The sequence below is a fragment of the Schistocerca cancellata genome, chromosome 3, assembly GCF_023864275.1.
Source record: "Schistocerca cancellata isolate TAMUIC-IGC-003103 chromosome 3, iqSchCanc2.1, whole genome shotgun sequence".
NCBI classification, from domain to species: Eukaryota; Metazoa; Arthropoda; class Insecta; order Orthoptera; family Acrididae; genus Schistocerca; species Schistocerca cancellata.
The window spans coordinates 408,271,288-408,296,292 of record NC_064628.1 but is presented as its reverse complement, the minus strand read 5'-3'; the positions used below and the strand labels follow the sequence as shown (position 1 = coordinate 408,296,292).

At 39.1% G+C, this 25,005-nt stretch overlaps 1 protein-coding gene across 1 annotated transcript in view; it reads right to left on the bottom strand.

Annotated features, from left to right (window-relative positions):
- Nucleotides 1–25,005, bottom strand: part of LOC126176731 (zinc carboxypeptidase-like) — a 67,792-nt gene that overhangs the window by 10,035 nt on the left and 32,752 nt on the right. The window contains exons 6-8 of the mRNA XM_049923900.1: nt 22,800–22,960; nt 17,582–17,672; nt 1,119–1,321 (exon numbers count right to left, since the gene is read on the bottom strand). Coding sequence (XP_049779857.1) covers nt 1,119–1,321; nt 17,582–17,672; nt 22,800–22,960 — 455 coding nt within the window. The remainder of the gene's footprint in view (nt 1–1,118; nt 1,322–17,581; nt 17,673–22,799; nt 22,961–25,005) is intronic.

The following is a 25,005-nucleotide window of genomic DNA, read 5'->3' as shown; positions in this document are numbered from 1 at the left end:
ACAACAGATTATGTCATATTTCTGTGACGCTAGTTCATAGTTCTGTCATACTCACACATTTGGGAGATTTCTTTCTGTATAGGCTACTACCAGCTTGTCCTTTAGGCAACGGTTTCAAATTTATTCACATTTTGCCACTTGCCGGTAAGTTTCATTTCTAACGAACGCTGCTAGTAGACTCCATTTGATTTGTGCACTTTCTTCCCTTTCATTCGTACTTTGGCAAGTCACAGCACTTACATATTTATCCAATGTTTTGTTACTACTACGAATATTACAGATGTAATGGCACTTCCACCTTAATTATTTTTATCTATACTACAGTTCACTTTTTCGTAATCCAGTTGCATCTGATTCAATAATATGCACTGTATAGCAACACATCACACGTTGTTTCTTATAAGATAAAGAGATATAGACGGAAAAACGAGAAAAATTGAACTCCACATACGAAACGCAATTTCAAATGAACGACTCGGGAGTCCAGTCTTTGGAAATATCAATAAATGTTAATGCTACCTCACGCTGTTCCTGCTCATGGTATTCAAGAATCGCTGAGAGTCCCATCTATTTGTCATTTACATAATATTGTGATATTTTATTGAGTGGTTTCTTATCATCGGTTGATAGTTTCGATTTGAGTGGTTGATTCTATTTTCTGTATCATAGTCCCTCTAGCAGAACAGAAAGTTTCCTCCCGTGTTGGTAGGTTTCTTGCAATATTAAAACATTGCAATGCTGTTTGCTAAAATGTGTGTTCCAAGATACTAATGCTAAAGAGCGTCATTGTGTAGAAGTCTCAACACATGTACGATTAAAGATGGTTAATGTCTCTAAAAACGCGTCGAAATCAAAGTTATAAAAGGTTGAACACTGACTAAGTTACAAGCACGGATTTACGAAATACGTGGATACCTGAATCAGTATAACTAGATGGAAATGTAACCATCTTATCCCTACTAGAGAGAGTTGTCTCAAAGTTGAAAATTATTTTTCTCAATTAAAACGAATGGCCTGAGGAAAAAAAACCTTACTATTTGAAAGTTTCACGTAGTCAGGCTTAATGAATAAATTGTTTGTATATTCACAAAGATCACATAAATGAATGATATACCCACCAGCTCGTCGTAATTGTCCGCAGTAACGTTCGGAACCCCATATGGGAATATGAGCACTTGAGAGTAAGCGTGGAAATTGGAATAGAAGAGCAGGTCGTCGCCGAAGCTCAGCAGGAAATCCGCGAACGTAATCACTTCCTGTTGGGTGAAATTGGCTGGACCACGGTGGTTGTAGGCGCATGGGTCTTCACTGGCGTCGTACTCTGTCAACACAATATTCTAATTATCAATTATGCTTCCCTACTTCAAACAAACAAATCATATTTAAGTTATTTATTTATTATTGCATCCCCCTTTGGGCCTCAATTTGTCATGGTAGGTGGGCACAGTATTCAGTGATCCAGATGTCCTTCCCAGGGAAGTATAGTTCGCTAGCTTTCTGGATGAGAAGAGTTGAGTGGAAGCAAAATTGGCCTACAATGGATAGGTTAAGTTCGTCAGCTGCGATGAAGGTAGCTTCTCCAGGGGAATAACACCCGAAATTATAATTACTTGTCCCCCGGAATGGAGGTGTATCTTGAGATCAGTAAACTCTACTTGCAAAAAGAAAAAAAATTAACCACTTACAATCTTCAGTAGATAAATATCTAGACGAGTAAGTGTTATGTTACCCACATCACGCAAAGGCAAAGGAAGAAAAAATATGGAATGTGGACAGCTTAAATACAGCAACTTACAATGTTAGTAGACTCGGCAACGAAGAAACTGAATTACTTAAAGAAATGGAAGACAAGGACATAGATATACTAGCTGCAACAGAAACGAAGAAAGAGTTAAATAATGAAAGATGATTAATGATATGATGATGTTTTACAGTGAAATTCCGGAAAAAACCAGAGCTCAAGTGGGAGTGGACACCTTGGAAAAAAATATAGACACATAAAATAGACTCATATATCTTTATTAATGAACGTATGATGACTACAAGATTAAAGTACAACAGTGGCTACATGACAGTAGTAGTAACATATATAGAAAAAGGAAAGGAACTGAAAACATTAGAATTGCATTCTATTTGTGAAACGAAGTAGATAAGCAAAATAGAATTGCTTATATTATTACTATCAGATTTAAACACAAAATTAGGGAACCATCTATAACTAAATTGGCACCCAAGGGGGCAACATTTTAAATGAAAATGGACAAGAATACAGACGATTCACTAGTTTAATAATTTGAAAATTGCCAACACATTTTTAGAAAATCGATATCCACATGAATAGACTGTACATTGGAGATCAAATTTCATTATTTGATTACGTGTGACTTACCAGGAAAGTATTCTCACTGACAACAAATAAAAGAGTATGTCGAGGAAGCAACATGTCCTTCAGTAATTTTAATAAGATGTAGAAGGAGTAACAACACTTACAGAAATAAAGAAATGGCAGGCCAAATACACTTAACACATGATAAAAGTGTATAAACATCATACGAAAGGAGACTAAATGAACAATTGCTAATAAAGATACTGGCAGAAGTAAAGCTGTGAGGACCGGGCGTGAGTCGTGCTTTGGTAGCTCAGATGGTAGAGCACTTGCCCACGAAAGGCAAAGGTCCCGAGTTCGAGTCTTGGTCGGGCACACAGTTTTAATCTGCCAGAAAGTTTCATATCAGCGCACACTCCGCTGCAGAGTGAGAATCTCATTTTGGAAACATCCCCCAGGCTGTGGCTAAGCCATGTCTCCACAATATCCTTTCTTTCAGGAGTGCGAGTTCTGCAAGGTTCGCAGGAGAGCTTCTGTAAAGTTTGGAAGGTAGGAGACGAGATACTGGCAGAAGTAAAGCTGTGAGGACCGGGCGTGAGTCGTGCTTCGGTAGCTCAAATGGTAGAGCACTTGCCCGCGAAAGCCAAAGGTCCCGAGTTCGAGTCTTGGTCGGGCACACAGTTTTAATCTGCCAGGAAGTTTCAATTGCTAATAAAACCAACCACTGATGCTATTAATGAAGACTGGTAGACAATGAGTAATACTGTTTAGGAGACAGCTTGTAATGCACTGGGAACAGCATTTAAAAAATACAACAAGAAGGTATTAAGAAAATGGAATGAACAGTTAGAAAAAGTAAAAAGGGAGAAAAAGGAAGGATTTCTAAAACATATACAAAATACCGCCAGAATTAAGAGTAGTATATAACCAGTACAGAACAGTTTTTAAAAGAGAGTGTAAAGAAGCACACAGACGATGTTGGGAAATGGATGTAAATAATCTTGAAAATGACTTTCATGAACAAAAAGAAATTAGCTACAAAACAACTAAATATTTAAACAGACAAGAAAAAGATGTACCAAACATTGAAACCATCAACGTACAAAAATGGGAAGAACATTGCAAGAAATGTGGTATGATCAAAACTTAAGGGATCAAGGAGAAATATATGACATAAGAAAGGTGTAAATGTACTGAATAGAAGAATTGCAGTTTGTGTAAACGATACTGACAGTGAGATATTAAAATACTGCAGAACTCCCACTAATCGAAGCTTTTACATTTCTTAAATTTATGCTGGATGAAAGCTAGAATATTGGAACTCTATTCAATAGCCTCCAGGAATCAAATTTTAAGAGAGGAGGTCGAAAAGACTTTATTAATTATTGGAAAATAAATGTTTAAACAGTTGGATATAAAGTTAATAAAAAAAATTATTTCTAAGGCTGAGACCAACGCCAAAGCAGTCAACTAAAGACCAGAGTGGATTTAGATTTCGACAACCAACAATGGATAATATGTAGTTTGTAGGTATTGATTAATAATAGAAGATAATTTAATAATGAGACACACATTGCTTTTATTTGACTCTGTCAAGGCGTTTGACTGATTAAACAAGGTAAAGCTTCTGCCATTATTAAAAGAAAATGGGATTCTGGGAAACCTGATAAGAAGCTTATACAATAAAACTAAAGTTTTAGTAAAAGCAAGGAAGAAAATAAGAAAGAATGGTATAAATGACCAACAGAATTAAATAAGGTTGCATCCTTCTATAAAATTATTCAAATATATGTGATTAAAAAACGGAATGAGGGTGTACAAAACAACAGAGACTTAAAATGAGATAGGAACATCATGTACAAAGATTTATGTATGCTGAATAACAAACTATGATGACCACTTTGGATGAAGAATAACAAAGAAATATTTAAAAATTAAAGCTAACTGACCAAAATTATAATTTCAAAATATCTATAAAAAGACAAAAGTAATGTTTCCTGAGGGTAACAACAGGTGCACTCAAAAATAGGAGCAGAAAACCAAAATATTGAGAAAAGTGGCAATTTTAACTACTTGAGCTGTGACATATCTTTTTATTATAATAAAGAATAAAACAGTAAAACGTCAGGGTATTTACGAAACAATAAAAACAAAATTAAACAAAAAGACAACCAAAGAAACATTACTGAAATTCTATAAAACACTATCTTCTCCAGTGCTGATTTACAGACCAGCAAATTGGATAGCAAACAATGAAGACATAAACTGAACTGCGATGGCAGAAATGAAATTCTTCAGAACAGTTAAAGAATTTAAATTAAACTACAGAATAAGAAACGAAGATTTTATAAATGAGCTTAAAATATTTGAAATAACAGGAGAAAATGAGACATACAAATAGACTTAAGCAGTATGGAGACAAGACAGATGTACTGAAAATGTTTTGCAATATATACCCAAAAAGGGAATGCAGGTTGCCTCACGAAGCTATGGTGATAAGACGCTGAAGTCAGAACAATTTCCTTAAACCTAATCTATGAATGCAAATGATGATGATAATTTTTTTTGCAGAGCTGTAAATGTTTATTTTCTTCATGTGATGTAAAAAAAACGGCATCAAATGCCATCGCCCACATGCTCCAAACAACATATAGCGTGGGATTTCGTTAGCAATACTGTTGCACCATGCAGGAATGGAATGTTAACGCGTGGCCTTTGGATAGCATTCTGCGTTATTGTGCTAGTGAACTTACTTGTACAAGGATGATAACATCGTTTTGATCACACACACAAAGTTCAGTAGTTATAATATCAAATTTACTAATAAGAACCCTGCACCACTGACTGTTACTCAGAAAGTCGCTCAGACTCATTAATTATGCGCGAAGACTAAACAACACGTGCTGCTACCACCTAAACGCCTACTGGCCACCCTCAAAACGGTATTTGAGGAGAATAAGCTTCTGGACTAAAGTTGAAAGATAACTGGGTCATGCTGGCATGTATATTTTACCACACAGATTTCCTCTTTCTGATCGTAGCCTTCTCTGGAGTTGCAGCTATAGACCACATCATTATACATGAAAAGCCTCATGGAGCATATGATGTTATTCAACAGATCAATAACAGTAATGGCCCTAATTGACTCATGTGAGATACTCCTGAAATTACTGTACATCTGTGAGTTCTGTTCTGCTATGAATGGCGTGTTGAGTTCTGTCTGCAAGGAATTCTGAATCCTGCCACAAACTGTGTCCTATACTGGGTAACCTCGTATTTTATCGCTAAACAACAGAGTGGAACTGTATCAAATACTTTTCGAAGTCCAAGGAACATGGCATAATTATTGACACTCTGTTGAAGAATCCATGTAGATTTTTATAGAGGGGATTTCAGTATCAAATTGAAATACTTTTGCATTTAGAGATAGTGATTTGTTAACTCACAAACCATATTCACAGTAACTTCGTTTAATTGCATATTACAAGCCAACAGTATCCAACAATGTACAGGAAACTTGTGCCTGGGCCCAGTTTCTGTCAGAATAAATATTACTTAGGTCCAATTTACATTTTACAGAACTGAATAAAGAGTACCCATTGGTGATGGCACAAAAGTGCTTACACATGTTTGAGTTTCTATCAAGAAACAGGTGTTTGGGTAACAGGTGCACTTTGTAATGAGCAACCAGTAAACACAGTACCTGGAACAGCTGCAGAACCAAATGATCGATACTTCATCACCTAGTCATTACCTAGCCAGGCATTCTGCAGCAAGCTCTACAACAAATACACTTCATAAATTTATAGATGATAATCTTCAACATAAAGTTTGATGGAAATTGTCTAGCTCATAGTGTAATTCTAGACTGCAAAACTGTGTGTCAGTAGCATGTAATCTCCAGCAAGAAAAGTAGAAAGGAAGTTGGAACTGACGCAGTTAAAACAAAAAAGTAGGAACTACATGCTAAAAAGCAGTCGCTCATCACTGAACATTACATAACGCATCTAGATCTTCCATAATATTGGCTCACTTTGAGAAAATAACAGAAAGAGGAAAGGCACACATACAATAGATAATGCACGAAAAACAGGAGAAACAAAGCAAAAATTCAACACAATGATAAACAGCATAAGAACACCACTGCAGAGAATCATCAAGTGAAACATATAATTTGCAAATCAGTAATATCACAAAATAATGAAAGTGTGTACCAGGAAAAACGTCAACACACAGCATTAACCCTTTGTTTCCTGACATAAGAAAAAATGTACTTTTTAACATTTTCTTTGCAGAATTTATGCTATTGTGGCCTCAAATGACGGTAGGATTTTTTGTAAAATTTTATTTTATTTTTCACAACTTTTTTCTCTCCTGGTACTCACAAGTACCGTCAGACTCCATGGACAGAATCACAACATGCGCAGAAAAATGCTCCAATTTTTATAAGTTGTACTTTATTCCACATAAATATTAAATATTTTAACATTAGAAAATTAATTAACAGAAATATGATATTTCTGAATTTTTTTTAAAATTTCACATAGATTTATTCTAGAGCAACTTCACAATACATAGTAACTTAGCTATACATTTTTGACAGTATATACGTATCACATATTTAGTGATACCTCATGAAATTGTAGGAAACAGTTCTTTTTCTCATTGCAGCACAAATACACTTTACATGTACCACATTGTGAATGTGCTCTCGACTGGATTTTATTTTTCGCACAAATTTCGCATCGTCCTCTTTTACAACTGAACACTACAAAATGGTTTCCTCTGTTGCCAAGACGTACATCCTTCGGAACAGAAAAGTTATCCTTCCTTCTCTTTGGGAGAGTTATTTCATCTTTAACAGAGTTTCTCTTTTTGAGATTTGGCACTTGCTGTTCATTCATTAGCCCTAGTGCCACAGCACACCTGAATTCCAGCAGTGGCAGTGCCCCATGTAGATCACTGAAAATGACGTATGCATTGACAAAAGCAATTTCTATTGCTCCCCAGAAGAGACGATGCCACCATTTCTTTGATCGCTTGTCAAGACCATAATTTGAACGTAATCTGTCTGCATGATCCACACCACCCATGTTTTTATTGTAATCACATACAATAACTGGACATGGTATAGTCATACTAGTTCCATCTTTCTGCTTTCTTGTCTCTACGTTCTGTTCAGTGCCATGGAAGTTTGACGCAAAATACACTACTTTATTTTCCTTCCATTGAAATACTGTTAGGTCTAAAGATGACTCTCTGTGATTTGATTTAGACATTTTTCTTTAGGTAAATTGCCTGGCAAACCTTTCCTGTTTGTTCTAATTGCTCCACAGGCAAATGTATTTACCGATTTATATGTAAGAAAAAGTGGACAGAACAACTAGTGAGAGGTAACGCATTGTTGCTACAATAAAGTGTTCACACAACCTAACGGTACTAATAAGTCCGCCTTATATTTTCCACTTTATCTCATTCGCATGTAACGTAATGCTTCAAACTATTATAAAAAAACAAAGAAGATAAGTACGTGCAATGGAAAACTCAACGGAAGTTTCAATAAATTGCGCACAAATTCAGGCAACACCATGGAAACAAGCACATGCAATCTTCTGTTTTCACAGCAGCGCGCGAAAAACAATTTCAAGCTCTGACCGCCAGAGAGGTCTATGTATTGCACAATAACATCTATGAAACAGTAGAGCAGAGTTACTGTTACGTACCGACAGGCTCTCAGATCACGAAACTGCACCACGAAAAAATAATGAGAGTCAAAACTTACTGGTACTTTTAAGTACCGTCAGGCAACAAAGGGTTAAGACACACATGCCATACAAAAACCCAGGAAGACCTTATAAAAGAGACTGAACACATTATATTGGAAAAAGGACTCAACACATACATTCTTTATGAAAACTTCACAAAAAATTAGCAGCTGTAGAAATAACACAGATGATGGAAATGCACAGATCCACTGTGATCTCAAGTAGTAGAATATCTGAAGAATTTACAGCCAAGAAGGTTCAACAATCCTAACACAATGCTGTACCAACAAAGGAGACAAGGCAGTAAGATGGTTATCATGAAATAAAAGGAGTGCATAGACAAAACACTAGATTTCCTGAAGAGCAACATCACGAAGATAAACACTGATTTAACAGCAAATAGCAACAGTAACATTCAACAAAGTCGGAAAAGCTTTAAGAATACATTCACTAGAGGTCAGACAGAAAGAAAGACACTGGGACATCAAAAGGCCCCCATTCTAAATTCCATATCAAAAGTGTACACACAACATATTCCTTTAAGACCAGTCATTAAGTTCAGAAGTTTTGCATCACATCATCTAGCCCAGCACACACATTACTACAGAAAATATACCCTTTTGAAAACAATAGTGGCATGGAAAACACAAATGTATTAACTAACAGGATGAAGAATATAGACATTGGAGACACAGTAAGCCTTATACCACTTGAAGTCACATCAAAGTATTCTTGCATTCCAGTAGATGACACAATGAACATCATTACACTAGAACGAAAAGAACAAGGTAACATACTAGACACCCACACATTGAATAGCAACCACACACAGGACCACAACAGCACAAAATTACTTTGTGTTCAACAAAGAATTATATTCACAACATGGAGGACTCTCAATGGGATCACAAATTAGTGGGATCTCAGCCATCATTTTCATGAACAACCAAAAGAACAAAGTCCTGGGATGTACTCTGCCAATGGCATTCCTGAGTGATGAACCACTAACACACATAAAACAGCTGCACCAGTCACAGTCAGTCAAACCACTTGAAGAAATAGAAACAAGTGATCTCCACAGATTAAACAGAGTAACCACAAACAGACAGAGCTGCACACAGGCGCTGAATACACTAAGGAAATTAACAAGATAATATGTAAATGGGCAAGGAATGAATTCACCACTTATACACAAGATCTGGTACAACAACATAGAAAACATGAGACACATACAATCACCACACACAAGACATAACAAACAAGGACCCATTCACAAAACAAAATGGCACATACTCATATATTAAAAATCTCATAGTACAAAATATTTTCATTTTTTAAAAAAAATCCTTTTTTTTTAAAAAAAACAGGAACTTCAGATAGTACACAGAAGAGATAATGCAACACAGAAAATACTTAGAAGACAAGAAACGCCCATAAATACGAAGGGTGTTCAGTAAGTAATGCAACATATTTTTTTTTTCTGAAAGCAGGTTGGTTTTACTCTGGATTCCACCACACCATATTATTCCCCACTCTTCTGGCTACAAAATCCTGTATTTCAACATAATCTCCAATCAGTGCTACGGCCTTACATAACCTTACTGGAAGGGTCTGTATGTCTGCTTGGTGCCACTCTACTGGTCGACGTCGGAGCCAATGTTTCCTAAATCGAACCGAAGAGATGAAGGTCGGAAGGTGAGAGATCGAAGCTGTAGGGTGGATGATGAAGAACAGTCCAATGAGGTTTCGTGGGTTTCTCCGGGGTGCTCAGACTTGTGTATGGCCTTGTGTTGTCATACAGAAGTTCGTTTACATTTTTCTGGCAACGGACACATTGAAGTCAGTTCTTCAATTTCCTGAGGGTAATACAATACAGAGCTGATCGATGCACCATGAGTTGCGTTACCTATTGAATGCCCCTTGTCAACACGTCAGCTATATATGAACTTATATGCAGCTCCTGTCAAACAGTATAGATAGAGCAAATATGCAGGATATTCAGAACACCCTACAGCTATAAAAAGCAACAGCTGGGTACCACATTTGCTGACCACAGACCATGGCCACCACAAAACTGAAGTATAAACAGATTTAAAAACCGTGAAGCCCAACCTCCGCCTATACTAATAACTTACAGCGGAAGAAAATTTCCACATACAGTAGACATTAACTGATGGAAAACATGCTATAAATGACTTCACTGCAATATGCGAAGGCAAAGTACTTAACACACTAAAGGAAATGTTTACACACACACACACACACACACACACACACACATACACACACACACACACACACAAACACACAGACTCACAGATACACAAGGAAAGAGAGAGGGACAGTGGAGAAAGCTAATAAACTAGGTGCAATGCGCGAAACTGAGCCGGCCGCTGTGGTCGAGCGGTACTAGGCGCTTCACTCCAGAACCGCGCTGCTACGGTCGCAGGTTTGAATCCTGCCTCGGGCATGGGTGTGTGTGATGTCCTTAGGTTAGTTAGGTTTAATTAGTTCTAAGGCTAGGGGACTGATGACCTCAGATGTTAAGTCATATAGTGTTTAGAGCCATTTTTTGGCGCCAAACTGAAATGAAAAGAGGTAAACTTCGACAGGCTGTAGACACGTTAACACTGTCTTTTGTAAAGTTAAAAAGTGTTACTTACGAGCGAAGATCCGAAATATATATGTGGTATGTGAGCGTAAGTTTCAACAACAAATGAAAAACGATTTTCAAAAGCTACGTTTAAGTAATATAGTCGAGAACTATTTTCGCACAATAGCATTGCGTTAGGAAATGAAGCGGTATGTTCATTCAGCAACCAAACCAACGATAACATCTTTTAATTACGTATGACAAGTTACCAATTTCCAATAATGTACAGAGGATCCTATATTACCCAATAATGTACAAAAATTAAGAAAGTGACAACAACAGACAAAATCTGCCTTTAGGACTAATGTCCGTTAGAGTAATTATTATTTAAAATATGTTCACAGAATAAAGAATATGTTTGGGGATTATGAAAATGCAGTTGTTTGGCTGACGGGCAGACCTTATATCCAGTAATTGAAACTACACAGTTGCTATGTCACAAAACAAATAAAAAGAGCCCCATCATCGCGGTGCAGTGTTATGAGCAAAAATAAAAAAAGAGAAAAGGCTGTTTTAACAAACGGCTCGCAGTCAACTGTTTTATAAAAGAGGTTATGAGTTGTACTAACGTGAAATCACCATGCCTGTCTGTTGCTGGTCGATGGTACGGAATTAGCCTCACCAGTTTCCACATTCGTTCGTAAAACGTCTTTGCTGTGATCGCCCTGAGAAGTCTCGTCGATAGGACTGGCTGCGTCTAGGCACAATGCATGCCGCTTTTGTTGATATCGTGCGGGATACAAATGAAATGGAGTAAGGACTACACATCTACTACGTTGTGCTCTTGCTGCAGCCATCTGGGAGTTGATGGTATGGAGTGTTGCATGCAGAAGACTGTATGACTGCAGTACGTATGCAAAGCGACCAGCCATACGCACTTTTCTCATCGCTCGCCATGGGAGTGTTTTCAAAGACGAAACAGACTAGTCCACTGGACTGAAGACCAATAAGCGACCGTGATTGGGAAGTCTGGCTTTCAAAGCAACGTGTTGTGCTTAGATTTTAACAATGTTATCAGAGGTCTGTATGCAGGGTGTATACAAAAGACGCAGTTTCAGCGTGTAGGGCGATTGAAGTATGGCACTCATAATAACTTTACGATGCTACTTTGTCACTGTATTGCCTTAAAAACTTGAGGTTGGGTGAGGATTGGCAACACTACTGTGGTTATGAGCTGTGCTAATGTGGAGATCCACAGAACAATCAAAATATTAATATTTAATCAATGACTTTTCGCTGCATACAGTTAAATGATGAAACATTTTCTTAAAAGAAAAATGTAGTTATTTTTGCGAATAAGCGAAGTAATTAGTCGGCGCATTAATTAAAGTCAACAAGCCGTAATTGAGACGTGTCGACAAGCCATATGTAGGCTGAGTTCCTAAATGTCAAATGGGGCCAGGTGTTGTGACGTCTTTCTTCTCTTCTCGCATAACGGACGAACTAATCGTGAATAACATCTCTGTTAGATAATTTTTTTCCATTTATTACTACTTTCTTTGTTGTCAGAACTGTTATTTTGCACTGTACTAGTTCGTTATGCACCAGCTTTCGGATTCTTACATACAAAACACAAGCATAATGTAATACCTAAAGAAACTCTGAAAAAATATATCTTATGTAACTGTGTATTGAAATATTAAAATTATATGAATGTATAAGCCAAATATATTGCACAAGCGAGTAATGGCACAGGCTACTGTGTCACATGGATAAACTGGTAAATGTGATTAACAAGCCAAAACAGGGGACGGTGGGGGGTGGGGGGGGGGAGGGGGGAAGAAAGACTCTGTGGAATGTGAGTGTAGAACAGTTATAACAAACTCATTATTTGATGGTTAGAGAAGTAATAACAGGCTGCTGCTACTCAGTGAGGGTGAATAATGGAGTTGCGTTTAGTAATTATGGACCAGGTCAGGATTCTTTGATCGGTGTTTATTAATGGCCGGCCTTACTGAACATGCTCTGAATAAACGTCATTCATACGATGTGAAATGCAATGTTCCCCATAAAATAACTAAAGGCAGAAAACTAAGATTACAGGAAGTTCTGGCCATTAATAAACAACAATCAAAGAACCCTAACAAGGTCCTTAATGAACAAACGTTGTTCCATTACTCACCCTTACTAAAGTAGCAGCAGCCAGTTATCATTTATGTAGCCATCAGATAATAAGATTGTTACAACGGTTTCACGTTCCATAGATTTCTTTCTCTCCCCACCCTCCTTTTCTTCAGCCTGTTCATCACATCACTAGTTTGTACATATGACAGACCAAGTAAGACATAGTAGCGTGTGCCAGTGGTACAATATATTTGGTTTGTACGTTCATATAGTTTTAACATTTGAATATACAATTATGTAATATATATTTGTTCAGAGTCTCTTTAGGTATTACATTATGCTCGTGGTTCGCATCGATATAGTCATAAATTCTCACATATCACTGTTCAACAGTCTTTGTAGAACTACAAATTCTCGCTAAAGTTGTGTGGAATATCTGTTTAGTTTGAAGTTATTTGACGATGGCCGAAGAAGCCGAAAGCCGGTTCATAAAGAAACATTAAATAAATATTATTGTGCAATATTAACACTGTGTATTATTAATACGTCTGTGTTTCTCCAAGAACTGACGGAATATTCCATGAACTTAGCATATTTATTACGTCTTACATTTTCTGGAAAGTGGATGTACACCTTCACTAATCTTCTACAGAATTCTAGATGACCGCCCCCCCCCCCCCCCACCATCCCCACTGCCCGCATCACAAGTTCGTTATCCGTTGACCCAAATGTTTGCAGCGTGTCTCCCTGTGTTATGGTATGTGCCGCATGGCCTTTTATTACTGTACTGTCTCATTTATAATTAAACTAATCACATTTTCAATTGACAAGTATATCACTTTTAGGTTTGATGCAGTGAAAAACCGAGTACTAAATTAAGGGTGAAATTTAGCTTGTTCTAGGAGTTACGGAATGCAGCATGGGCCCAGTGATTTCACATTAGCACGCTCGTATCAACAATGGAATTGCCAGAATCCGTAATTTAGATTAACATGGGTGTGAAGACATCAAGTTCTTCCACGAAAACGGTGGCTGCTCAGATCTACAGAAGCAAAATTTTGCATGGTTATGTACTTCGTTATGCCGATACAAGTGGCGGAAAACTCAACAGTGCAAGAATATAAAGTGCATCTCGTGGATATACATCTTCGACGCCACAGAAGTTGCACATGGAACAACTTTTTCATTTCCTTAACATGTTAATAGTACTCTGGAGAAGTGTCTTCTTACCCGCAGTAATTCATGCCATACCTTGGCTGTTCTGAGGTATTTTGGTCAACGTCAATATAGTAAACATATTTTGTTGTATCCTTCACGCTGTTGCAGTTTTATTCTACCTTTCAGATGTTTAATTACCAATACCAGCTTCAAATTCGTCAGATGTACTGGATTTATGTTGCTGGATATTACTCTTCTACAATAACGAATAATGTGAAATACACGTATTTTAACTCATTGGATGTGAATATTTGATGTAAGAGCATTTAACCATCGCAATAGCAACGGAAGTCGGGGGTACCTACGCCCAACTTTTGTAAGTACTGTAATCTGGTCATGTAATTCATATTTTAAAATACTGAAGAAAATATTTATTGTTTTCAGTAAAACTTTCTACCAGATTCTTTAACTGTTTTAATTTTTTAAGTTAAACGTAATCCTGAAGTTGAAGTCTGAAGTGAAGCAGCAGATGCAATCTTCATAACGAATGTCAATATTTTGAGATTCTGGACCCTACTTCGACATTAGTATCTGTTTGAAAACAGAGTTGTTAATGAAAGTCAACTACAATTAGCGAAATTTGCATCTCTTATCTTTTTAGTTGTCCTCTACCTCTCCCATTGGTAGTGTACATTATTCAGAACGTTTTGGTGTTACAAAGGCAGTACTAAAAGAAATTTTATTGCTGTAGACCCTATTTACTTATCAGTAAACCATTAAAATATGTTTTTAATAAAACTGAAAAAAATTAACGAAACTTCTATTTCATGTTTTTTTTTTTTTTTTTTTTTTTTTTTTTTTTGTAGTGGGCTTAAAGTACCCACTCCTACCAGTTCGTAGTATGCGTTATGGGAAAGGCACTGGTATTGCTAGGGTTAAAGTTAGCATCTTTTTGAATATTCTATTTTCTCGGAAGCAACTGGATAAACAGAAGTACCTTAATTACTACGTACAACAAGGTGTATTCGGCCTTAGGTCGTATCTGATGCAATAAAATAGCGAAAATTAAAAGAAGGTGAGAATAAATTATAGTGATGGTAATGAAGCAAATTGTTAGAGAGATCAGTGCAAGGAAGAAAACTGATTGAGTTAATATTAATCGAATAAAGTAGCTATGCTATCTCGGTAGTAAAATAACAGTAGATAAAAGATGCTTAAAACAAGTTATTTACTGCAAAATAAAATATTCCTACTACAAACACATCAATATCAGAATATTCGACATGAGCCATATTTCCGGATAACAATTATCCACTTATCTTAGAGCTGGATACCGGGCAAACTAGAGAAAGTGAGAGAGAAGATCAAATGATATAAAATAGGCCTAGATCATTAGAACGAGCTGAAGGTAAAGGACATTAGATCTGGAAATAGTATACGAGGCAAAGGACAGAAGCTCAGTCAGAAGGCAGAGGGTAGATGAAATTTGTAGGACATATGTTCCTCATAAATATGTTTCACGGCAAGGCAATAAACTGGAAATTAAGAGCAAACCGAAAGAGTATACTTCTAGAATGTCAAGGCCCAAAGGAGTTGCAGAAATTATTTGATAAAAGGTGAACAAATGTTTTACTATATTGCGTTTTTGTATGAACTGTATGTTGTTTGAAATAAAGTACTTTATTCCATACCACCATCGGTCGAGTTTGACCTCATAGTAATTTTAAAGTACGCATGCATGTTCATTATCGTCAGTACGCACATGGCGGCAGGAAGGCGCATACATACACTGCCGGTATAAAAATTGCAGCACGCTCAAGGACAAGATCATTCTATTAACATTTGAGGCCACAGGTAGATCATCTCTCTAAGAGTATATGACAAAAAATTCAGACCAAATGAAACACACATGTCACAGTAAGGTCTTAACAATACACAATATATGCTCTCCTGGCAGCAAAGCATGCGTGTATTCTCGTATGCAAACGAACATATAGGTGTTACATAGCATCCTGCGATACATTGTCCCAAGAATCTTGCGCCTTTTGTTGTAATTTGGCAAGAACGATTAAGTTCCAGCTTCATCATGTCCCATATGTGCTCAATTGGTGGGAGATCTGGTGGTCTTTACGGCCAGGGTAGTTGCTGTACATCAAGAAGAAAATGTTGTTTCGTAGCCGCCATTAGTGGACGCGCACTGTCCTACTGAAAAAGTACGTCATCTTCCTTTCGAAGAAATAGCAGTATGATGAGGATATACAATACACAACATATGCTCTCCTGACGGCAATTCATGCGTGTATTCTTATATGTAAACTATCATAAAGGTGCCAAATAGCATTCTGCGATACATTGTTCCAAGCATCTTGCTCCTTTTGTTGCAATTTGCCTATTAATGAACAGGCAGGTATTTCTTTAACCTGCAGAAATGCCAAATGTGCCCGCGAGCTGTAATTGGTACCCCATCCCCATACACACATCATGAAGCCTGGTATAAGACATGTGTGTCGTGGGCTAATGCACTCTGGAACAGGCACCTCACCAGGTCCATCCCATACGCATGTACTTCCCTCAGTGGAATTCAGTCGGAACTTACTCCCATCAATGAAGACAACAGAGAGGCAACACATTCTCCAGTCAACTCTTTCACGACACCAGAGTGGCCCAGCTTGGCAGTGCCGCGATGTAAGAGGTAGCCTGGCCAGAGGTACCTGTGTTCTTAATCTTGTTGCAAGCAGACGATTCCCAACGGTCTCTGATGACATAGTGGACGCATCAGGTGCCCAAATTTTGTCCCTGTACTACGTTCGGTCGGCCACCGCTGCTCGGACAATGTGTCGATCTTAATGTACGTCTCTGCTATGCAGACGACCAAAACCTGATGTACAGGTGTGGGAGCGTTCCACAGACCACTGTTGAAAACTGCGAGACATCACCGATACATTTTGCCCAACAGGTGTAGTAACCCGTCGATTCATCCACCCATCATGTGCACAATGCGACCCTACTCAAATGGTGAAATTGTCCAACAGAAGTACGTACTCGTAGGTGAGGCATGGTTGTACTCTAGAATCAATACTGCAAACACGCAGTGCAGTTACTGTCCGCAGATTCAAAACAGAGGGCACACAGACAGGCCGTCAGATCGCCGACGACCGTGACAAATGACGAACTAACTCTATAGTCCCTCACTGCCTACATATTACATTCTGGTGCCACTGAACGCAGACATTGAGGGTGGTTCATTTTTGTACCGGCAGTGTACAGCAGCATAAGCTGCCACTCAACAGGATGCCTCTAACTCAACATGGGCGTTGCGGTACTTTTTCCAATGCTGTGTAACAAAGATTCACTTTCGATTAAGTGGCGATTTGTCTTTTTGTCTTTTCTTCTTCTTTTTTTTTTTTTGTATACAGGAAAACTTCTATGAGCACTAAGTCAGCCAATCGTAATGCAGAATTAAGTAGTCTTTTCCAAGCAACAGGCAGCCTATACGGAAGAGTAATAAATGACAGTACAGGAATGGTTACTTCGGCAAAGGGTAGAGTTTCAAATGTGTAACTAAGCGCAGAATGAGCCTGACAGCGGCTACGCAGGGCGCTGCGCAGATCTTACCTCCCCAGTGGAAGCCCCAGTTGCGGTTAACGTCGGTCCCCACGCAGGTTGAGTTCGGGTTCGGCTGCCGATTCTTGCGCCAAAGACGGTCCTGAAAACATATATGAGTTCGCAACAAAGGTTCTAAAAGATACGCTCAGATTAGTTTAAGACATTGGTGGCTATTAGACGAACAACCTGCAATCAGGGAACACATATTGTCCATAGAGATGGGTGACTTTACGCATCCAGTTACTATTAATTTCCTCCCACAACAATAATATTACCGGTTCGATCTGCTCGACACCTTCAGCTCTGTGGTCATCGGAAAATGATCTACTGCGTTCTACTGCTACTGAAAAAAAAAATGTATTTTATAACATTAAATGGCCGGCCGGAGTGGCCGTGCGGTTCTAGGCGCTACAGTCTGGAACCGAGCGACCGCTACTGTCGCAGGTTCGAATCCTGCCTCGGGCATGGATGTGTGTGACGTCCTTAGGTTAGTTAGGTTTAATTAGTTCTAAGTTCTAGGTGACTGATGACCTCCGAAGTTAAGTCGCATAGTTCTCAGAGCCATTTGAACCATTAACATTAAATAGATACTTTCACGTCATTCTGTATAACAAGTACAGCTAACTCAATTTTTTATTACATGTTTAAGTGAATTACTTGTCATCACGACAGTGATTGGAGTAACGGGTGAAATGTATTGCCATTTTACACTTCCTGCCGAAAGGAAAACGTTTAAAGAAAAGGCGGGTAAAAGACAAATAGTTATTCCACGACAAATTTTGGAATTTAATTTATTCTGAGCAGAAATATTTAGAACCGTGACTGTGTTACACAGTTCAGAGCAGAGTCACTACGTTTACTTGCGACACATCTTCCAAAAGACGAAAACCGAATCCGGAAAAAAACATTTTTCGCTTTCATGTTTACACGGTAAGGTCTGAAGCGGATTTGTTATCCCAGTTAAATATGGCGCCTGGAAAACAGCTCTTGCAGTTTGTGATTCAGTCACCACAATCGCTATTTCTCTTCAATTACATCAGATCCAAACAGCTTTAGTGTAATATTTCTACTTATATTTTACTGTACAAAATCCGATTCGTCCACACCAGCCAAAAATTCTTAAAAATAAGATAGAACTTGACAGTCCAAGAACTTTTCAAAACCGGTTGCGTATACATGGGAGCAAAAATCGCCTGCGGGAATGGAAAACCGGAAATTAGAAGCTGATCTCCGGAATCGGTTTTGAAGTGTTCATATGATCACCCAAAAGCGGTATTGGCAATTCGGCTACGAAATCCTGTTTTGGGAGTTCCATGTAAACGGGGTGAGAGATAATATGAGAAACAATCGTCTCTATCGGCCACTAGTACACGATTTCAACCATGTGGATCCATTACCTGATGCTGGTTAGGTGTTGAACGTTTACTTTATTATTACCTAAGGACACCAATATTACTACATGAACCGTGCCCCCTATCGCTAGGTTTGCCAGCCGCCAAGCAACGTCCTCCCTGGCGCACGGCGAAGTGGCGTCTCTCTGGCTCGGTTCGGCCTCGGTTGCTGCCAGTGGTGTACACACACAGCTTCTAACCTGCATGCTTGCCTGTTAGCCAGGCAGGTAAGGTGCAGCACGTTATTAGCAAAACGGGTGAGCTGCTTTACCCCCATTCAAGCAAAGCTATGCGCGTCCCAGGTAGGCTAAAGTAATCTAGCTTGCCTTCGCGATGTTCTACGCTACGTAGCCGTTTATTCTGTACAGCTTCGTTGTAATGTTATGTGTAGGTTTTGGCAGTTGATAAAAAATCCTTTTCACCCCTGTATCACGAGGCGAGACTCAATGAAAAATACATTCGTTTTCGACCATTGTAGGCCAGAAAATGGAGGATTTTGTTTGGCCTGTTTTCCTTTTCGGCGTATTTCCAGCTTATTTGTTTATTTCGATATGAACGGTTTCTATACAAGTTCACCCTCTTTCGACTAGTACTGGCTATTCTCAGTTCGAACCATCATCAGGTCACCTCTAATACAGTAAGCAGAGCCATCTCTGAAAGTCCAGATCCTTTTCACCTATCAGCCTGACGATGTCAATTGTGCTGAAACGCTAACTGAAGTAGGGATTTGGAAGTATTGTTACTGTATCTTTAATGTGTTTCAGCCAAATATGATCCCAATTACACCAATTTTGTTTACTTTTTCTAGAATGTGCATAGCGGGTCGGCTAAATTCATTCTAAATTCCCCCAAAGCACTTTAGCAAACACGAAGTTCGTTTCTCATATTATGTTGCTCTAAAAAGTACATGTCTGAAAGAATAAGCTTTTCTTTTATACTAAGATTTCTTCGCACTTCATCGCATTCAACCAGACTATATTTCGTACTATCCACTGAGCCACACTATTCTCTATTTCAATCAATATTTGCCCTAGATCTGAAAAGCCTATATATCGCTAAATGGCCTCAATTCCCACTTACTTGTCAGTCACTAAGTCTTTGCCATCTTTCAAAATATTTAGTGTCATGAAACTAATATAAACATGTAATATATTAGAGGTTCCCGAATAAGCGTTTAGTAACTTTTTACACGATTTGCCGTGAGAGACACCTACCGATGTATTTCAAGGTGCCTCATAAAAACACGGAAAACTTTCCCCTTCTGGACTTGTGCTCTGTTTCGTTACTGATATATATTCCCCAATTCTTAATTTCTCCTCAATCTCCTTTACGTTGGGTTTGGTAATTATACTGCTCCCATCGTTGTGAAAAAAAAAGAGTTGCAGTGAAACTATCCACTCACACGTCTATCTGGTTAGTCATACTGGATTGATAGCACAATCTGTTGTCAGATGCAGCAGGCTCGACGGGTTCCACAAAGCTTGCTAGACTTGTGGAAACCCAAGGCGGCCTGCTTTGACCGTTGTGGTTCAATACGCGTGCACTCTTGTGTCTTCGTTGCGGCCGGTTGAGCTGCTTTAACAGTTGCAGTGTAGTAGAGAGGAAAAGTTGTACGGCTCTGGTTGCTGCTCACCACCAATCAGTGGAAAGCCACCAAGCAGCTATGAGTGGTGATTACGTGGATCTTGAAGGCTACAACCACCTGCTCCAATCATGCCATATTTTCAGCGGAGGTCTGCATTGCCAAACTTAGTTTGTTGGGAAATACGGTGCTCGAATTGCAAGACGACCATGGTTCACCCGGCCGTTTGTCTCTGACTCCTACGCTGGGTGGAGGTGCAGAAGTGTATGGACTTTTTGGTGAGCATCTTATTCTGTAATGTAGGGTGTTCGCCTCTGTGTTTCAGACAAACCACTTTCAAGAGAGTGCCGGCAGGTGTGGCCGAGCGGTTCTAGACGCTTCAGTCTGGAACCGCACGACCGCTACGGTCGCAGGTTCGAATCCTGCCTCGGGCATGGATGTGTGTGATGTCCTTAGGTTAGTTAGGTTTAATTAGTTCTAATTTCTAGGGGACTCATGACCTCAGATGTTAAGTCCCATAGTGCTCAGAGCCAGTTGAACCAATTTTGATTTCAAGGGAGTGTTTATCGGCAGTTACGTTATTGAAACTGATTCTGCTTTACTTGTACGTGCCTCTGTGGCATTTTCTCCCTATGCATTGCGGATAATTCGTGAAGACCACTAGTTGTCTGCAGCATGTGTCCACGTGGTGAGAGGTTCGGTTTCCTTGTCTTAACTGAGCCCGTTGAGACTCTCTTCCTCCGATTATACAGTACTCGTACAGCTTTTTATCAAATAGCTAAGAGTGCACATAATATTTTATTAAGATTTTTGTTTGTCTATGTTAAAAATATTTCTATTGTTTGGAATTCGAACGCGATGTGTAATGTGGAGTAGTGCTTGATCTGGGATGGATGAAAATGGTCTTTAATGGTAGCCAGCTGACACCTTTGATTTTAATTTGTTGATGAATTCCTGACTGTTACTCATTTGTTTAACTGCGTGTTCTTAATTGGAAAATTGATTTCAAAGTTAATCGTAAAGAGAATCCCATTGCTCACTAATAGTTATCAGTTGGGAGCCATCCCTTGAAATTTTTTTCTTGTACATAATTTATCATTCTCAACTTCCCTCATAGTGTGAGCGTCTGCCTTTGCATTTGTTTATTACTGACTTTGATACAAGCAATGCTACAAACATTTCCCTTGTATATTAAGCTTTACTAGCACTTGGATGGGCGACCGTCCGGTGTGCCGAGCGCTGTTGGCAAGCGCGGTGCACTTAGCCCTTGCGAGGCCAATTGAGGCGCTACTTGACTGAGAAGTAGCGGCTCCGGTCACCAAAACTGACAACGGCTGGAAGAGTGGTGTGCTGACCACATGTCCCTACATATCCGCATCCACTGGCGTCTATAGGCTGAGGATAACGCGGCCATCGGTCAGTACCACTGGACCTGCCGAGGCTTATTCGGGCGGAGTTTAGTTTTAGTGTGTACGTAAGGTTAAATGGGGTCCTTCATAAGTCTGTCATCACTTCCCACCAGCGGGTGATACAGGTTTCTGTTGTCCGGGAAGTGATTACATTTGTTTGCCTGTAAAGCCCGTAGGCACCATGCGCTTTCAGCAAGACAATGCACCGTCTCACTGCTCCCAAATGTCTGTCTAAAACTTTAAAGGAACAATTAATTGACATGGGGGTGCTTGTGTGGTTCCTGAAGTCATATAAAACCTATTGAACACATTTATGACACCACTGAGGAAAATGTGTTCGTCTTTGACCCACTTTTTACAAATTTCAGTGGCTTGAGGAAACTGGCTGAGTGATTATGGACCGCCGGCCGTGGTGGCCAAGCGGTTAAAGGCGCTACAGTCTGGAACCGCGCGACCACTACGGTCGCAGGTTCGAATCCTGCCTCGGGCATGGATCTGTGTGATGTCCTTAGGTTAGTTAGGTTTAAGTAGTTCTGAGTTCTAGGGGACTGATGACCTTAGAAGTTGAGTCCCATAGTGCTCAGAGCCATTTGAACCATTTTTGATTATGGACCAGGATGACCTACCAATGCTTTTGTGTATGCCTACACCTCGCCGCCGCCAACCGGGCGAATGCAAGCTACTACCTAGGTGCCTCTAATTCACTCATCAACGAGATTGGTGAGATTTACTTTACATTTAAATATCTAAAATAGATTATGGACATCGTATTTCATTTAGCAGTATGTAATTTGAATATTGTGTATTTAGTGCGTGAAACGTCATAAAATTCACGAGTTACTTACTGTTGTCCAAGTGTAGTGATACCCGTCGGGGTTTGTGGTGGGGAAGATATAGAAGTCGAGCTGCTCGATGACGTCCCTGACTGTCGAGTTGTCGGTGGTGAGGATCTCATTGATGAACCACGACATACAGGCTACGGTAGCCCACTCCAAAGCATGCATGCCTGCCAAAAGCAATTAACGTTCTTATGAAGCGATGTAGGTAAATTTGGATGCAGGGAGCTGCTGTAGAGGCGCTCACTGTTCGCAGTTGCTTGACGTGGATGTCCACATACACGGTGAAATGCAGCTGCATGCAGTAGTACAGTACTCATAAGGTAAATCGACTCACCTGCAAGAGCGAGATAATAACTTAGCACAGTAATGATACAACTACGTATAGCGCTTTCGGGATTGTTGTACCTCAAATATAGGAAAAATCTTGTGTATCGTCACAGAGTATTAGCCTACTCATTACATTCAATATTTTCTCATTTTAATATAAGTTGGCTTTCTGATCACCGTAAACAAAATTTCTGCAACATGCAAATGCAAACCTGGAACGAAGAATTCATTCTTCTATGTTTTGGGTTTTGTGTCTCTCTTATATACCACCAGGCTCGGATTACAAAGAGCTAACTTTCCTACATCTTCAAATGAAATTCTTATAAAAATCAGAAAGGCTTATTGAAGGTCTAAACAGAATCAAGAGCCTATTTCGCACTAAGCACTTTTGTCTACAGGAATTATGCTTCGTCTTCAGATTTAAAAGGTCAGCGTTCTACGAAAATGCGTTTACTAAGTTCACTCAACAACAACAAAAACTTTTCTGAACAATCGCATGCTGCTGGAGTAAAAAAGCAGAACGTAATGGGGCCCATGAAAGTGGAACAGCATCAGTGAGTAATGTAAGTTCTGAAGAACTGAGGTTTAACTGAATGTTTCTTGTGTTATTTTCTCTATTATACTACTTTGCGTGCTGGAACCAATGTCATACATAATTTACATAGTGGATTATATAAGGATTGAACGCAATCACATGTTTCCTGTCTGCTATTTTTATGAAAACGAATGTACTACCGCACGTCACAGACAATTACATCTGGTAGCAGTAACCTTTTTATTCGGTTTTCCACGCTAGCTGGTTTAAAGAAATCGACTAAAGTCAGTCAACTTGTATTCATGATCCAGTGAGATCGACGTCTAAGGGATTGTGAACTCTGACTTCAAAGTGGAAAGAAAGTACTCTACATTCTCGTAGCTATGGTTATTTATACACTCAGCTGTATTTATGGCCTTTCAGCTGAGGAACCACAAGGTCCCTTCTTCAGGTACAAGGAAGAGATATTCGAAGTACACTCACATCATAGGTCGTGCGATAGAAAGCCTGATGGAACTACTAATTCATTTCTCTACAGGTAGAAATTTAATTCAACTGACAGACCCAAATTAACTGTAATATTTTCTTTTCCCATTGACAACCGTTTCTGATCACCAGCAGCATAAAAAGTGTGTATGTACACTCTGGTTCTGTCACTGAAAACACCCAACACGAAACCACAATGTTACGGTTGTGCATACTCAAAGGCATTTCGTTATACATACGACAGCTTCAGTCTGTTAAATGTATGTCTGCTGCTACAACAGTCAAATTAATTTTCGAATTACTCGCCCTGGCATATCCGTCTTCGGCAACCTCTTTGGGTCCAAAAACCACTACGACGCTCCATCACGAAGTGGAGACTTCACTGCTCATCTCACTTGTAAACGAACGCTTCACGTCCGAAACCAATCGTTAAAAATCTTGTACTGTGTGTGACTGTAAAAGAGTGTCCAGAAAAGGACTGCTTGATTTCAAAATTAAATATCTCGAAAACAAAGATCGGTAGAGGAATGCAGTAAACGGTATGTTTATTGTGAAAGCTGTAAGAAGTTTATACAGCAGTTTGAAATAATAGTTACAAAAGCTGTTAACGAATGACGCTGTAATCGCCATACGCAATGCCAAGTATAAATAGTGATCCGAAGCCCAGAGCGATCAGTTCCACTATTGAAACGTGAAAGGAGGTTAGCGTACCGAAGTAAGAGATTAAAGCCATGTACTCCATTGAACAACGTGTTTTTCTGGTGCCACAGGTTACAAGAGAGTCCTACGGCAACAAGGCGAAGTTTTCAAGCACGATTTAATGTTCCAAAAGGACCCGATGCGAAAACCATTCGTACGCTCTTC